Source organism: Dasypus novemcinctus, chromosome 3 (genome assembly GCF_030445035.2).
Source record: "Dasypus novemcinctus isolate mDasNov1 chromosome 3, mDasNov1.1.hap2, whole genome shotgun sequence".
Lineage (NCBI taxonomy): Eukaryota > Metazoa > Chordata > Mammalia > Cingulata > Dasypodidae > Dasypus > Dasypus novemcinctus.
Window position 1 is genome coordinate 1244237 of NC_080675.1, and position 17126 is coordinate 1261362.

At 64.3% G+C, this 17126-nt stretch overlaps 1 protein-coding gene across 1 annotated transcript; it reads left to right on the top strand.

Annotated features, from left to right (window-relative positions):
• The first annotated feature begins 1407 nt into the window (after positions 1-1407).
• TMEM179 (transmembrane protein 179) lies at positions 1408-16991 on the top strand. The gene is made up of 4 exons (XM_058290951.1): positions 1408-1712; positions 12375-12512; positions 13685-13763; positions 14906-16991. The coding sequence occupies exons 1-4, from the start codon at positions 1408-1410 to the stop codon at positions 15083-15085; spliced, it is 702 nt and encodes a 233-aa protein (XP_058146934.1). The 3' UTR covers positions 15086-16991.
• Positions 16992-17126: the final 135 nt, after the last annotated feature.

Here is a 17126-nt window from a genome sequence, read left to right on the forward strand (position 1 = left end):
GATGCTCACGCAGCAGGATTTGAAATAGCAAGATCTGGAGACGTCGAGCGTCCATCAAGAGGACGAGCTATGCGAATTGTGGCATCATCATGATGAGGGAGCGTTATGCAGTTATCGCCACGAATAAAGCAGACCGATGCGCGCCAGCAGGGACTACTGTCCGTGACGCATTACTGGTCAGAAGAATCAATCTGCAGCACGGCAGCGTAGGATGGCCCGTTTTTGTAAATCATACGTGTGCGTGTTTATTTGCTCAGCCAAAGACTGAAAAACGGGACCGCTGACTCTTAAAAGTGGGCCCCGTCGTGTGAGGGGATGGGAGACAAGGAGGAAACTTACCTTTAATTTCATATTTATCATCTGTATTGCTTGAATTAAAATACGAACATATATTATTTTGGCAATAAAAACCAAAGATAATTAGTGCTTGCAACAAAGTGCTGATGTGACTTTAAGCCGCCTGTTTCTTTTAGAAAGAAAGGCACAAGGACTCCCACAAACTGGGAGCTGGGCTGAGCTCCTTGGCCTTAAGGGAAGCTAGAAAAGACATTAATTCTATTAATTAGCGCCTCAGCCGGTCCCAGCTCCGCAGGGCTCTTCCGCGCCCCTGGCCTGCTCGTCTCCCCTTCACAGACCGACGCAGGACTCCGCTCGTGTCTGCCGCGGAACGGGCTCCCCGCAGAGGGCGCGCCCAGCCCCGGGCCCCTCCGTCCTCCCGCAGCTTCCCCCCCCCCCCCCCCCCCCCCCCCCGTCCTTCTCCAGACGACCCCAGCCCGCCTGGAGGAACCCATCGGCCCGGATGGCACCCCCTGCCTCACCACCCTGGACGCGTCCCCACGGAGCCCCTTCCTCTCCTACCCCCATTCCTCCACGCGCAGGGGGACCGGGGACGCAGCACGGGCCTGCGTGACCTCCCACGGGCCACCCACGTAAAGCGCCTGGGACGGCGAATGGCGCCAGGCGCGTCTCCGTAACCGACCCCGCGACGCTCGCGCGCCCCCCGCGGCTGTCCAGGCCGCACCTCCCACGGGGTACCCGGCGTGCTCCGCCCTAGCCCACTGGGGCGGGGGCCGGCAGCTGTCCGTGGTGCTGACCGCAGCCCCCCCCCACCACGCTCTGGCCGCTGCGCACGCGTCCCCGGGCGGGGCGCGGCGCGAGGACCCGGCGGCGCGTCAGTGCGCAGCCTCCGCGCGGCCCCGGCCCGGCCTGCGCTCCGCGCGTCCAGCCCCGCGCCCCGGCCCCGCCGACCCCGCCGCCCTCCGCCCCGCGCCCCGCGCCCCGCGCCTCGGACTCCCGAACCCGCGCCTCGGACTTCTGGCCCCGCGCCCCGCGCCCCGGGCTCCCGGCCCCGCGCCCCGCGCCCCGGCCCCGCGCTCCACCGCCCCGCGCCCCGCGCCCCGGCCCGGCATGGCGCGCAGCAGCGTGCTCCTGGCGCAGTGCGCCTGCTACTTCCTGGCCTTCCTGGCCAGCTTCGTGGTGGTGGTGCCGCTGGCCGAGCACGGCCACGACTTCCGCGGCCGCTGCCTGCTCTTCACGGCGGGCATGTGGCTCAGCGCCAACCTGACGGTGCCCGAGCGCCAGCGCTTCACGGTGCAGGAGTGGGGCCCGCCCGCCGCCTGCCGCTTCGGCCTGCTCGCCGGCCTGCTCTCGCTGCTGCTCGCCGCCGCGCACGCCTGGCGCGCGCTCTTCTTCCTCTGCAAGGGACACGAGGAGTAAGTAGGGTGCCGCGGTGCCGCCGCGCCCGCCCCGGCGTCCCCCAGGCCCCTCGCCGCCGCCCTCGGCCCTCACCGCATCCGGGCAAGCTGGCCTCTGTCCCCGCCGGACCCAGGGGCGGTGAAGACAACACCTCCCCGAGCGCACCTGCCCCCGCCTCGGGCGCCGGCGCCTCGGGAGCGCAGGTTGCACCGTCATCCCGGGAGCAGGCGGGGCCTCGCGCCCTGACCCGGGAGCGGCTGGCGGCCTGGCTCGCTGGGTGCTGGGCAGGGGGCGGCGAGTGTGAGGGCGGGCCCGGGGAAGGTGTCGGGCACGGCCGCAGGTGGGGGCCCTGCCGCCTCCAGGCTCCGCTGTCCTCGTCACCTCTTCTGCCCGGAGGCCTCCTGGGACGGCACTCCAGGGGTTCCCCGTGGCCAGGGGCACCTCATGAGCCCACACGCCTCACCTGGGGGTTCTCGGGGCCCAGCTGCTCTGCGGGGGGTCTGCAGTGGGCTGTGGGGGAAGGGCGAGCTGAGGGCGCCCCGGCAGCGAGGGGGGGCGAGCTGAGTACCCCAGAAAGGGCCGTGGGCTCCTGGGGTGCCCGTTTTGCTCCAGGCAGTGGTGGTCCCCGGGACCTCTGTCACCGCAGCTTCTGTTTTTTGGGCTGAGAAGTCCCACCCTTGTCCCCCGGAAGCTGGGGTTGAGGCTGGCGTTGCCGCTTCGTCCCCCCGTAAACGTAGGCGCTGGCCTGGGGCCTGGCCAGTCTGAGTCTCCCCGGGGTGCGTGACGTGTGACCACAGGTGGTGGCTCCAAACCATGGAACTGCCTGGTGCCCTGGAGGCGGGAGCCCGCACCCCGTGGGCAGGCCGCGTCCTGACACCTGGGGGCACCCTGCGCGGCTGCCCTCCCGCGGTGGCCGCCCTTGGCGCCCGTTCCAGCCCGCCGGCCGCCGCCTCCGCGTCCACGTGGCCTCCCCGCGCCTTCTCCTTTCCTGTGGACACTGAGTTGTGGATCGGGGTCCATAGCGACCCCACCATGAATTCCTTCTGCAACAACCCTCTTTCCAAACACGGCACCGGGGCCTGCGACGGCAGCGTGTCTTTGCCAGGACACAGTTCAGCCCCTGGAGCGGCCTTGCCCACCGCCCAGGGGGGACCCGTGGCCTTCGCTGCTCACCCCCAGGTGGCTGGCCCGTGGTGGGGGACCGCCACGGCCTCGGCCCCCCCTGGCCACTCACGCTGTGGATGTGGCTGGGAAGCCTCGCGCCCTGGGGGTGCACTGGTCTTACCGGACCTCTGTCCGCGGCTGGGCCCGGGGCATCGTGGCACCTGCCCTTCCCGGCCAGCGGGAATCAGGGGCCAGGCCAGGTGGTTGTGCCCCGCCCCTCTCCTCCTTGCCCACCACACAAGCCAGTGGCCAGTCAGTGAGCTGTGCGTCCTCCGTCGACAGGGTCGGGACTTATCTTAGTCTCGCAGGGCGTGGCCGAGCTCTCGGGACCCATCTGCGCCTTGGCTGCGCGTCCCAGAGGCCCTCGGCTGGAGGAGGCTGGAGCAGAGATGCCTTGTGTCCCTTGTCCCTCTTGTGTCCCCGGGCTGAGCATAGGGTCACCGGGTGTCTGCTGAGGGAGCAGCAGAGGGGCTGGGCCCTGAGAAGGGGGTGCTGCTGCCCACTTGCTCAGGCCCGGAGGCCACCCCTGCAGACGTGCTGCCCCGGTGCGTTCCGGGCCCCAGGGGGGCATTGCAGGGTCTGCTCCGGGGAAGCCTGGCAGCCTGGAGCAGCTGACCTGGCACAATTGTCCAGGCCGCATAGACTAAATGAGCAAGTCCTGGCAGGTGGAGGGACACAGGTACATGGGGGACACAGGTACGTGGGGGCAGAGACAGGTAGAGGGGACACAGGCAGGTGGAGGTGACACAGGCAGGTTGGGGGGACACAGATACATGGGGGACACAGGTACGTGGGGGCAGAGACAGAGGGAACACAGGCAGGTGGAGGTGATACAGGCAGGTTGGGGGGACACAGATACATGGAGGACACAGGTACGTGGGGGCAGAGACAGGTAGAGGGGACACAGGTACATGGGGGACACAGGTACGTGGGGGCAGAGACAGGTAGAGGGGACACAGGCAGGTGGAGGTGACACAGGCAGTTTGGGGGGACACAGATACATGGAGGACACAGGTACGTGGGGGCAGAGACAGGTAGAGGGGACACAGGTAAATGGGGGACACAGGTACGTGGGGGCAGAGACAGGTAGAGGGGACACAGGCAGGTGGAGGTGACACAGGCAGGTTGAGGGGACACAGATACATGGGGGACACAGGTACGTGGGGGCAGAGACAGAGGGGACACAAGCAGGTGGAGCTGACACAGGCAGGTTGAGGGGACACAGGTACATGGGGGATGCAGGTACATGGGGCAGAGACAGGTAGAGGGGACACAGGCAGGTGGAGGTGACACAGGCAGGTTGGGACACAGGTACATGGGGGACGCAGACACATGGGGGCAGAGACAGGTAGAGGGGACACAGGTACATGGGAGACACAGGCAGGTAGAGGGGACACAAACAGGTAGGGGGGACATAGGCAGGTAGGGGGGACACAGGTACATGGAGAGACAGGTGGGGGGCACAGGTACATGGGGCACACAGGCAGGTGGGGGGACACAGGTGTGGGGGCACAGGTGTGTGGGGGCACAGGTGTGTGGGGGCACAGGTAGGCTTTGGAGTGAGCACGTGTGATGGACAGGGCTCCCCCGGCCCACTGACGGCCGCTGGGCCTCCAGCCCTCTGGGCAAGCGCCCTGCATCACCGCCTGCCAGACCTTCCGGCACGGAGGCGCACTCTCATCCTCTCAGAGCAGCGCCCACCTTCAGAGGCCTGCCAGGGTGCTACCCAGGCACCCCTCCCCACGCCGAGGCAGAGCCCTTTGCCTGGTCTGTTGAGGCGATATCCCAGGAGCAGCCCCTTCCTCACACAGGGATGTCCCTCGGCCAGTGGGGGTCCCCACAGCATGTGCCCAGGAGCACCGGTCGGGAGAGGGCCTGTGGGGAGCTTTGGGCTGAGAGCCCCCAGCGGCTCCACTGCTAGTCTCCACTGCCCCATCACTAGTTGCCCATCGCTCCATTACTAGTCGTCTACTGCTGCATTGCTAGTCTCCACTGCCCCATTACTAGTTGTCTATTGCCCTATTGCTAGTTGTCCTTTGCTCTATTACTAGTCCCCACTGCTCCATTACTAGTTGCCCATCGCTCCTGGTCTCCACTGCTCCAGCACTAGTCCCCGTTAGTAATGGAGCCAGCGGCTTGGGGAACCGTCCACGGCGCTGTGGCCCTGAGGGCCGTGGACGTTCCGGGCAGGTGGGGCGGGCTCGGGGCCCAGGAAGGGGGCGGGGGGAGCTGGCGGACACCCCCTCTGCCTGCGCACAGTTCCCTCAGCCTGCAAATTGCTCAGGGCTGCTGGGATGCCTGTTGCCATGGCGACAGCACATCTGAAGGCACCCAGCAGCAGCGGAGGGCACGTTAACCCCATGCGTGCCGGCGCCCCCCGCGCCCTGCCTCTTGCCTGCCCGGGCCTGGAGAGTCCACTAGGGTCCTAGGAAACTGCCCAGAAGTGGCCGAGAGGGCAGACGGTCCCCTTGCGGGACTGTTTTTCGGGGCCGGCCTGGACTGACCCCTCCACGGCTGTGGTGAGACACAGGTGAGGGGCAGCGACTGCAGACCGCGTCCTTCACTGGGAGGTGCTGGGTCCTGGGGTCTCCTGGGGGTGGGGCTTTCTGATGCTCGAGTTGGTTAAAACCATCTCAGTGCCGGGGCAGCAGGGAGGGGGGAGGAGGGGGGAGGGAGGGCAGGGGTGAGGGGGCAGCAGAGAGAGCAGCAGGGAGGGGGGAGGAGGGGGGAGGGAGGGCAGGGGTGAGGGGGCAGTGGGGAGGGCAGCAGGGAGGGGCAGTGGGGAGGGCAGCAGGGAGGGGCAGCTGGAGGAGCCATGGGGGCAGCTGGACCCGGCACCCGCTGTGTCCAGTGGCGGTGCCAGGCGTGGGGGGGGCAGGGGGCCACCAGGGAGCCCTGCCCTGAGGGAGCTCCAGAGGCCCTGCCATGGCCAGAGTCCCATGTAGGAAGGGGAAGGGGGTCAGGCGCTGGGCCGTGGGCCTGGCCTGGCCGTGACTGCACCTTGCCCAGGTGGGCTCGAAAGAGGGACCTGCTGGGGTGGCCTCTGGGAAGAGGCCAGGGCAGGTCCAGGGGTCCTGCAGGTCTGAGGCCACTGCTGGGATGGGCGTGTGGGTGGGCAGCTGGGAGGGGACCGGGGGCAGTGGCCGTGCCGGGGTCCTTCCCTGCTCTGTCCATGGGAGCTCCTCGCGGGCACCCAGGTCGGGTGAGTGCCATGGCTGGAGCCCGCGGCCAGCCCCTGGGAGGCGCGGGTGCCAGATGAACCGCCTGCTGTCCTTGGAGCACCCGTCTGGCCCAGTGCTCAGCGCCGTCCCTGCTCCCTGCCTCAGCCCCGTCCCCCGCGCCCCTCCAGCCGGCACCGCGGCCCCCTGAGCCAGTCCCAGCCCCAGCCCCTCGTCCTGTGGCGGCTCAGCAGCTCCTCTGATCCTGTTTCCTTGGGCTGACACGGGCCGGCTCCGGGCACAGCTGCTTCCTGCTGGGGCTCGGAAGGGCGGGTCAGAATTCCAAGCCCTGCCTGGCCGGGTGAGCCGCCTCTCAGCCTGGACACTGGGCGAAAGCTGCTCCGGGGCAGGCTCAGGCCAGGGCAGCCTCTGCACAGGGGAACAGCCCCGCAGGACGAGGGGCAGGGGTGCGGCAGGCACAGGGAGGTTTCCCCAGGCAAGCCCACGGCGTCATGACTTATACACTCAGGGAGAAACTAAGGCTGGGACAGCTGAGCGTGGGCGCAGGTGAGGTGTGGCTGCCAGGACAAGCACCCCTCGGAGTTATCGCGGGCTCCAGACCACCACAGCGCCACAAATCTCACAGTGAGTCTCACAGATGTTTGGTTTCCCAGTGCATATAAAAAGAGGTGTAGGGAAGCAGATGTGGCTCAACCAGTTAGGCACCTGCCTACCACAAGGAGGTCCTGGGTTCAGGTCCCAGTGCCTCCTAGAGAAGACGCACAGACGCCATTCCTGCTGCAACGAGCTAGATGCCTCACCCACCCAAACGAGCCAGACGCCAAAAGGCAGCTGATGCCACAGCCCACGGGGAGGGGACGTGGCTCGGGCCGTGGGGCACTCGCCTCCCATGTGGGAGGTCCTGGGTTTGGGTCCCGGTGCCTCCTGGAGAAGGTGAGCAAACAATGAGCAGACAGACGAGGGAAACATGGGGTGGGTGGTGGGGAGATAGGTACTATAAATAAATAAAATATTTGAAAGGAGATATTTACACGATACTGTAGTCTGTTCATGTCAATAGCATTATGTCTAAGCCCTTTTGGCGAGTTGCAGTCTTTTTGCTGGTGGAGGGTCTGGCCTCCGTGTCAGTGTCCGTGTCAGTGACTGCTGACTGACCAGGGTGGTGGTTCCTGGAGCTTGGGTGGCTGTGGCAGTTTCTTAAAATAGGACAAGGAAGTTTGCTGAGTCGATTGATTCTTCCTTTCATGAAAGGTTCTCTGTAGCACGTGATGCTGTTTGATAGCATTTTACCCACCGAACTTCTTTCAAAATCAGAGTCAATCCTCCCAAACCTTGCTGCTTCTTTATCAGCTAAGTTTATGGGATATTCTAAATCTTTTGTTGTCATTTCAACAACGTTCACAGCATCTCCACCAGGAGTAGATTCCATCTCAGCTGCTTTCTTTGCTCGTCCTGAGAAGAAACTCCTCATCTGTTCAGGTTTTCACTTGAGGTCGCAAGTAGTTTGCCCCCACCTCAGGCTCCACTTGTAATTCTCGTTCTCTTGCTGTTTCCACCACATCTGGACTTACTTCCTCCACTGAACCCCTCAGCGTCATCCATGAGGTTGGATTCAACTTCCTCCAAACTCCTGTGAATGCTGATATTTTGACCTCCTCCCATGAATCACAAATGTTCTTAATGGCATCTGGAATGCAAATCCTTCCACAAGGTTTTCAGCTGACTTTGCCCACATCCATCAGAGGAATCACTGTCTATGGGAGCTATAGCCTTACAAAATGTATTTCTTAAATAGTAAGACTTGAAAGTCAAACTGACCCCTTGATCCATGGGCTGCAGAATGGGTGCTGTGTTAGCAGACGTGCCAGGAACGGTCATCTCATCGTACATCTCTAGCCGAGCTCTTGGGTGACCAGGTGCAGTGTCAATGAGCAGTCGTATTTTGAAAGGAATCTTTTTTTCTGAGCAGTAATTCTCAAACAGTGGGCTTAAAATATTCAGTAAACCATGTTGAAAACAGATGTGCCGTCATCCGGGCTTTGTTGTTCCATTTATAGAGCACAGGCAGAGGGGATTTAGCATCATTCTTAAGGGCCCTAGGAATTTTAGAATGGTAAATGAACATTGTCTTCAACTTAAAGTCAGCCGCAGCATTAGCCCCTAGCAAGAGAGTCAGCCCGTCCTTTGGAGCTCTGAAGCCAGGCATTCAAAGCTTCTCCTTTCTAGCTAAGGAAACCCTAGATGGCACCTTCCAGGAGAAAGCTCTTTCATCGACTTTGAAAATCTGTTCTTTAGTGTAGCTTCATTAATTATCTTAGCTAGATCTTCTGGGTAACTTGCTGCAGCTTCTCCATCAGCACTTGCTGCTTCACCTTGCACTTTTACGTTATGGAGACGGCTTCTTTCCTTAAACCTCATGAACCAACCTCTGCTAGCTTCAAACTTTTCTTCTGCAGCTTCCTCACCTCTCAGCCTTCATGGGAATGAAGAAAGTTAGGGCCTTGCTCTGGGTTATGCTGTGGCTTAAGGGAATGTTGTGGCTGGATTGATCTTCTATCCAGACTAAAACTTTCTCCGTATCAGCAATAAGGCCATTTTGCTTTCTTATCTTCTGTGTGCTCGCTGGAGTAGCACTTTTAATTTCAGGAACTTTTCCTTTGCCTCCACAATTTGGCTTACTTTGGTACAAGAGGCCCAGCTTTTGGCTTATCTTGGCTCTTGGCATGCCTGCCTCACTAAGCTTAATCATTTCTAGCTTTTGATTTAAAGCGAGACGGGTGACTTCCTTTCACGTGAACGCTTAGAGGCAGTGTAGTGTTATTAATTAGCCTACTTTAGAAATTGTTGTGTCTCAGGGAACAGAGAGGCCTGAGGAGAAGGAGAGAGATGCGGGGCAACAGCTGGTCGTGGAGCAGTCAGACACGCGCGGCACTTACGGATTGAGTTCGCCATCTTATGTGGGCGTGTCTTGTGGTACCCAAAACAATGACAGCAGTAACATCAAAGATCACTGATCCTAGAGCGCCATAACAGGTAGAACAATAAGGCAAAATTTTGAAACATTGCTAGAATTACCAAAACATGGCGTGGAGACACAAAGTGAGTGCTGGCTGTTGGAGAAATGGCGCCACTAGACTTGCTTGATGCAGGGTTGCGACAGACCTTCAATTTGTAAAAATTGCAGTATCTGCGAGGTGCAGAAAACTGAGGTAAGCCCGTATGAGTTTTGAGAACTTTTGGATTTTGGAGTTGTGGGTGAGGGATTGTGGCGGGTGTGACCAACGCACTGTCCTCACCTTTCCTGTCAAGTTTGGCAGTGTGCATAGGTGCAGAGGCATGGGCTGCCTGCCCTCCCCCAGCATGCTTACGTGTACGTGTGTGCATGTGCAAACATGCTAGGGGAGTCCCACCTTTGCTGCCCTTTTGGGTGTAATTGCTGGGATTACAGCCCATGGTCCATTGCCTCACCCCTCCTCTGAGACTGCTTAGGTGATGACTCAAGACTCCCTACCTGGGGTGTTTCTTCTTTGCCTGCTGTCTGCTTGGTGGCCACTGGATCATGTGGCCAGGGAAGGGGGCCCTGGCCTTGACAGCCCTTTTGGGATCTTTTGCCGGAGACATCAGATGGTTCCAGTTGTACAGCAGCTTCAGTGACATGTGCTTTGAGTTTGGGGTCTGGGTGACCTCGGTTCATCATTTGCGTCTGGTTTGGGAGCGCCTCCTGGGGGCCAGGACCATCATTTTTTCCCTCCCTCAGCCTCAGCATCCAGCACAAGGCCAGGAATAGATGCTGAGAAGGTGCTTGTTGGATGGGTGGATGGATGGATGGATGGATGGATGGATGAGTGAATTATTGGATGGAATGATGGATGGATGAATGAGTGAATGGAAGGATGGGTGAACAGTTGGTTGGATGGAATGGTGGATGAATGAATGGATGGATGAGTGAATGGATGGATGGATGAGTGAATGGATGGATGGGTGGGTGATTGATTAGATGGATGGATGAATGAACTGAATGATGAGTGGAAGGATGGATGGGTGGATGGATGAATGAATGGATGGATGAATGGAATGAATGTTGAGTGATTGGTTGAATGGATAAATGAATGTGATGGATGAGTTGATGGGTGGATGAATGGATGGATGGATGGAAGAATGAGTGGATGGATGAATGGATGGATGGGTGAATGAATAGATGGAAGAATGAGTGAATGGATGGAGGGGTGAATGATTGGGTGGATGGATAATGGATGGGTGGATGGATGAATAAATGGATGGATAGATGAATGAATGATGGATGAATTAATGAATGGATGGATGATGGATGGATGGGTGGGTGGGTGAATGCATGGATGAATGAATGAATGGATGGATGAATGATTAGATGGATGGATAGTGGATGGGTGGGTGGGTGGGTGGATGGATGGATGGATGAATGGATGGATGGGTGGGTGGATGGATGGATGGTTGGATGGATGGTTGGGTGGGTGGATGGAATGGAGGGATGGATGGTTGGATGGATGGGTGGGTGGATGGAATGGAGGGATGGGTGGGTGGATGGATGGAGGGATGGGTGGGTGGATGGAGGGATGAAGGGTGGATGGGTGGATGGATGGATGGATGGGTGGGTGGATGGGTGGATGGATGGATGGTTGGATGGATGGTTTGGTGGGTGGATGGCATGGAGGGATGGATGGGTGGGTGGATGAAGGGATGGAGGGATGGATGGTTGGATGGATGGGTGGATGATGGGTGGATGGATGGTTGGGTGGGTGGATGGATGGAGGGATGGGTGGGTGGATGGAATGGAGGGATGGGTGGGTGGATGGATGGAGGGATGGGTGGGTGGATGGAGGGATGAAGGGTGGATGGGTGGATGGATGGATGGGTGGGTGGGTGGATGGGTGGATGGATGGTTGGATGGATGGTTTGGTGGGTGGATGGCATGGAGGGATGGATGGGTGGGTGGATGAAGGGATGGAGGGATGGATGGTTGGATGGATGGGTGGATGATGGGTGGATGGATGGTTGGGTGGGTGGGATGGAGGGATGGATGGTTGGATGGATGGGTGGATGATGGGTGGATGGATGGTTGGGTGGGTGGATGGAATGGAGGGATGGGTGGGTGGATGGAGGGATGAAGGGTGGATGGGTGGATGGATGGATGGATGGATGGATGAAGGGACGGGTGGATGAGTGGGTGGACAGTGCATTGGTGCCCATTTTGCTTCTGAGTAGCTTCCACTGTCAGGTGACAGCGATGGCTGTTTTCTTGGTGGGGATTCCAGCAGAGACCTTGCTTGTTAGCTGATTACCTGGAAGCCAGTTTTTATTGGCACGTTCTTTAGAGTCGGCATGCCGGCAGCGTTGCTGCTGGGGACCCGAGAGAGCTGTGCGGTCTCAGAGGAGGCTCTGCAGCCAGCCCAGACCTTCGTCGTCGCCCAGCTAGCTGCTGCCTTCCTAGCACGGGGAGCTCCCCTGGGCGCCTGGCCCCATCCCCGCCCTGCAGCACCAGCACCCGCCCCGGGGCTCGGCCACCCGGGCTCAGCCGAGGACCTGCGCCTCCGGGGAGCGGTCAGAGCCGTGGGTGGGGGTGTTGATGGAGAGCTTGGAGGGCGTCTGGGGGCGGATGGGGTTTCCTGACCTCCTACCCACCCGCTGGGGAGCCCCCCAGAGCCTGCAGGAGACCCCCCACTTGCTTCTGTTCTCCAGAACTGTCCCCTGTCCCCTGAGGCTGGCACCAGGGCCAGCCTGACCCGTTTGCCGGGACAGCAAAATCGGTGGCCTCGGAAGGCAACCCGGCCGTGGCCATGGCCACGCGGGGCCCCGGAGAGGCCCTCGGGCTGGTGGGCAGCGCACCCTCCCTGAGCGAGCCTCCCCGGTGGGCCTCCCGCCCCTGCCTTTGGGCCACACAGAGCGTGTTGGGCCCATCATAGCTCGACCTCTCAGGCTTAAATGGATTAGCCAGAGCTGGGTCTCGTGGTGGCCCACGTCGATGACCCCGTGGGTGATGGATGACCTTGGTGATGACCTTGAAAGGGTAGCTTGCATTTCACAGGCCGCACGTGCGCTGAGCCTGATGTTCCGGAAGCAGAGCGACCTTGGTCCCCAACCACGGCTCTGCCTCTGAACGAGGTGGAAGTCGGGGGATTTGGGAGGATGAGATGAGGCCCCGCGTGGGCAGCGGGCAGCGGGCAGCGGGCAGCCCAGGTCGTGGAAACGCCGGGCAAGGGGCCGCCGGAGGAGAGGCCCCTCAGGGCCCCTCTCGCCGGGGCTGGCCCGCGCCCGCACCCTGCGCCCGCGCCCGCGTCAGCGCCCCTCTCCCGCCCGCAGCTCCTTCTTCCGCGCCTTCCTGAACCTGCTGGCAGGCGCCTGCGTCACCTTCCTCGTCTTCATCGCCAGTACCATCGTGACCGTGGGCTTCAGCATGTGGTGCGACGCCGTCACCGAGAAGGGCACCGGGCCGCACAGGTGCGTGGCCCCGCCCCACCGGCAGGTGTGCAGGGCCCGGCCCCACGCCCCTGCCGCCTCCCGCCGGGACGGGCCTGTAGCTTTGCTCCCCCCAGTCCAGGCCGGGCGCCCCCTCCGTCCAGACGGGGTGCCAGCGGCTCCCCAGGGCAGGGACCGGGAGCCCGGAGGGCCCGGGGCTGCGTGGCGTCGCTGGGAGGGGAGGGTCCGGGCCGCCGCAGTTCCGGAAGGCTGGTTGGTCACGGCCCGGGAGGGTGTGGCAGGTGTGGCAGCGAAGGACAGGGCGGAGGAAGGCGGGTCGGGGACGGAGCTCTTCGCGGCTGGCTTGGGGCCGCCCGGAGGGGCTGTGGCAGCTGCCCGGCCGCCCGCGGGGCTGCCCGCTGTCCAGAGCCCTCTGGGCCATTGGCGGGACCTCAGGCCAAATGCTGGACAGGCAGGGGCCCTGGGTCACGTCTTCCAGGGGCTCCAGGTACTTTCTGGAAGCAAATCAACGCGGAACTGCACTGTATAATGTCGGTAGGAGCAGAGCTGCCCTGGCTGGCGGGCACCCTGTGCCGCCCTGTGCCCTGGCTGGAGTGGGCAGGCCCTGGGTGTGGCTCGGTCCCCTCCAGGCGGGCACCCCAGGCCCCGTGACCCCCAGGAGCGCATGCACAGCCCCTCGGGCGCCCTGGCCCCTGGGCCAGCCTCTCTCCGGGCGTCGCGCTCCTCTTGGTGTGTCCTGACCTCACCTTTGCTGGTGGGGGGGCAGGACACCCACCGGGCCCTGGCGCTCCAGTCTCGGGCCCCGTCCTCGGAGCCAGACCCACCCCAGCCTGCCGCGGGCATCACTGGGGCTTGTCCCGCGGGTTGGTTGTCCGGCCCCCAGCCCCTTGAGAAGGGCAGTGCAGAGGGCCTGCGGCTCGTGAGCAGGGGCGCCGCAGTGGGCAGCTGCGGCCGGGGGCTGAGAGCCCGTGATCCCGGCGGTGCTGGGGGGATGCGGGGACCAGGACAGGCTCGTGCAGGAGGGACCGCAGTCCACTGGCCCCTCCCGCGGCCCGCCGTGTCCCCCCACGGTGTCCACAGGGCCCCGCCCTTGCCTCGGCCCCCACATCTGCGTCACCTCCCGCCCCGCGTCACCTCCCGCCCCGTGTCACCGCCCGCCCCGCGTCACCTCCCGCCCCGCGTCCACCTTTCAGCTGCGAGGCGCTGCAGGGGGTCGACCTGGAGCTGGGCGTGGACAACTCGGCCTTCTACGACCAGTTCGCCATCACCCAGGTAGGCGGCGGGTGTGCACACGCCCCGGGGGGTGGGCACTCTCGGGGGGAGGCCGGGGGCGAGCTGCCCGGGCTGGGGGGCAGCACCTGCACTCTTGCGTCCCTGCGGTGCTGGGTGGACGAGATGCAGGTGGTGGCAGCTGTGCTGGGAAGGCTTCCTGGAGGAGGAGGCTCTGGGGGTGGCTTGCAGGGAGGGGGCAGGTGGGCGGAAGTGCGATGGCGCCCGCCGTGGGGCTGGCGGGGTGGGGGCTAAGGGGGCGCCCGGGGTGGGGGTTTGGCTTCGGGCAGCTCTGCATGGCCCCGTTTGGATAAAGGCCAGGGGCGCGCTGTTCCCCGGCCAGGAGAAGCTTCCGGGCACCCGAGGACGGGTGAGGGGCCCGGGGCCCGTGGGAGGGCGCCCTGTCCAGCCCGCGCCTGTGCCGGCTCTGAAGGCGGTGGCGTGGGAGGGGTCTGGGGCGGCTCGGGCCACTTGCTGACACCAGGGCGCCCTGGGCACCGCTGGCCCTGGGGGCGGGGTCTGCGCAGGGTGAGCTGGCGGCCTGGCTGGGGCTCGCAGCGTCGCGGTCCCGTCACGGGCCCTGTGGCCCGTCCTGGAGGACCCTGTGTGGCGCCCTCCGTGGGGTGGCCGGCGGGGGCAGCTGCAGCTGGGACGGCCCAGACCCCTCCCCGCAGCGAGGGCCGCGGCCTCGCGGGCCCCCTAGACCCGGGGGGGGCGGGCGTGCGCCAAGCTGGCAGCAGCGCCCAGGGGGCTGGCCGGACACGCCGGGCCTCATGCCCCCTGCGCTGTCCCTCCTGTGCTGCGAGAGCTCCAGAGGGGAGGAGCCGTCAGGGCTGGGGAGGGGGCTACCCCGGGCCCCCCTCCCCCACGGCCCCTGGGATTGAGGCGCGGGCGCTTTCCCAAAGCGTTTGCACGAGCTGGGGTGTCTGGGGAGGGTGGGCGGGTGCTGGTGTGATGCCGGGGAGCAGAGGTGCAGGCCCGAGCGGGTGGGGGGGTTGGGTCTCTGTTCAGGCTCTGAGCGGGTGGGGTGGGGGTCTCAGCGTTTTTCGCCCGCCTCCTCCCTGCGGCCCGGGGGCCTGTGGGCAGGGGGGTGGTCAGGGTGGGGCTGTGGCCACGCCGCCCTGACTCGTGCCCCCCCCGTCCAGTGTGGCCTCTGGGTGTCGTGGCTGGCCTGGCTGGCCGTCTCTGTGCTGACCTTCCTCAAGGTCTACCAGAGCTCCCGCCAGGAGGACCTGCTGGACAGCCTCATCCACGAAAAGGAGCTGCTGCTGGCCCGGCCCTCGCCCCGCGCCTCCTTCCTGGAGGAGAAGAGCGCCGTCATCTAGGGGCTGGGCGGGCGGCCCCGCGCGTCCCGGCCGGGTCTCCCGGCCCCCCGTTGCCCAGGGGCGTGCGGCCTGTCCTGGGGGCGTGGCTTGGAGGGCTTCGCCTGGGCCCGCCACGCTGCCACGCTGCTCTGCATGCCCCCCGTGCCCTGCCCGCCAGGCGGCCCCTGACCCCGAAAGCCCGTCCCACCCGTGGACAGACTCAGCCCTCGGGACGGGTGGACGGTGGGCGGGTGCCGCGTGAGCAGGAGCCGGGCAGCTGGAGGGTGGCGGCCGGCCCGGGTCCCCGCGCCTGTGGCCCCGGGGCAGCAGCTGCCACCGGCCAGTTTCGGGCGTGACGCGGGCCCCAGCCTCGTCCCAGAGCCCCCTGCGCACCCTCGGTGGCTCCTTGGGGGGGGACACGAGTCCTGTGGAGCAGAGGGTCCCGCGTGTGGGTGGACGCCACCCCGCATGACCCCCGCCCGCCTCGGGCCCCCAGGGCGGCCCCTGCCCCTGGAGCCGAGACCCTCCGGCTCTCCAGCACGGCGGCAGCAGGTGGGGCCCCGGCTTGGACGTGCGGGCGGCCTCGGTCCCCTCCAGGGGCCACGGGGACTCGCCTGAACGCCTGGAGTCGGCTCGGGCCACGCGGTGCGGAGACGGGGGCACCATCCCCCACGGAGGCCCCGCTGCGGCGAGCGTGTGCGCACGCATGTGAGCGTGTGAATGAGTGTGCGCGAGTGCGTGTGAACATCCCAAACGGGCGTGCGAGGGGGCGTGTGCACGAGAGCATACGCAGGAGTGTGCGGATGTGCGCGTGGCTGAGTGTGTGAGCGTGGCACCTCTTCCGTGGCCCCCTTGCTCCAGCCCGGCCTCCTGGGAGGGGTCCCCTCGCCCCACTTTACGGAGGCGGCGCTGAGGCTGCTGGGGGAGGTCCCGGGCGGAGCCGGCGCTGCCTGCCCCGGACCCTGCCCACAGGGGCGCCCCGGCCCTCCCAGCCCCTGCCCTCGTCCCCAGCCCACCACGGGCCCAGCAGGCACCTGCGTCCTGGCCACGCTGCCCGCCCCGCTTGCGCTCCACGCGCGGGGCTCTCCCCTCCCTGGTCGGGCAGGCGTGTGTTTCTGGGTGGGGAGCACGGAGTTTGCGGGGCCTCCCCGGCCTCGGGGGCAGCTGGCCGGCAGCACATGCTGTCCAGGTGGGGCCCCGGGCCAGGGGCCGGGCGGCCGTCGCTCCCTGAGCCTCAGGGCTCTGCCGCCCACGGAGCCAGCAGCCGGGCAGGGCCTCGGGCGGGCTTGCTGGCTGCCCTTGGTCCCTGCCTCCCGCCCAGCCCTGCCCGACGTGGGCACTCTGCGGCCCTGGGCGTGGGCTCTCTGGCCCTGGACGTGGCGCTCTGCAGCCCTGGACGTGGGCTCCGTGGCCCTGGACGTGGCGCTCTGCAGCCCTGGATGTGGGCTCGTGGCTCTGCACGTGGTGCTCCCCGGCCCCCAGCGCGTCTCGGCTCCCAGCTCCTGTGGGGTGGGTGGGGGGCAGGTTTCCCGGCCCGTCCTTGGAGCGGCCGCTCATGGTTCCAGGACCTGGGCTGTGCAGCCCCTGGCCTGAGGCACCCACCTGGCTTACCTGCGCCACCCGTGCAGGGGCTGTCGCTGGCAGGCGGGCCACCCACGTCCCCAGACACCAGCACGCTGGGGGCTTCCAGGAGAGCAGCCGGCCCCGGGGCCCCCTGGGCGGGGGTCTTCTCCTCGGGGAAGGGTGGAGGGCGCGGCCGCGGCGTTCTGGAACGGGCCACCCTGGGTACCTTTGCTTCGCCCCCGCAGTGGTTTTGGTGACAGGCATCCTTGTTTCCTTCTACTTCCATCTAAGCGGAGCGTAAATAGTCTTAAACTTAAGTGTATCCATCTCCCAACATCAAAATAAAAGCAGAAAAGTGTGACCACGAGGGATCTGCCTCAGGTGTTTCCTTTGCTTGTCCCTTCCCTTGGCTTATCTCGTCTTAACTGCTTTTATTTATTTTTAAGATTTATTTATCTCCCCCTGCAGTTGTCCCCTCTCTGTGTCCATTCGCTGTGCC

Coding starts and splice junctions, on each gene's coding strand:
- TMEM179 (XM_058290951.1), top strand. CDS start 1,408: ATGGCGCGCAGCAGCGTGCTCCTGGCGCAGTGCGCCTGCTACTTCCTG. Junction 1,713..12,374: donor CTCTGCAAGGGACACGAGGA/GTAAGTAGGGTG, acceptor TCCCGCCCGCAG/CTCCTTCTTCCGCGCCTTCC. Junction 12,513..13,684: donor AAGGGCACCGGGCCGCACAG/GTGCGTGGCCCC, acceptor TCCACCTTTCAG/CTGCGAGGCGCTGCAGGGGG.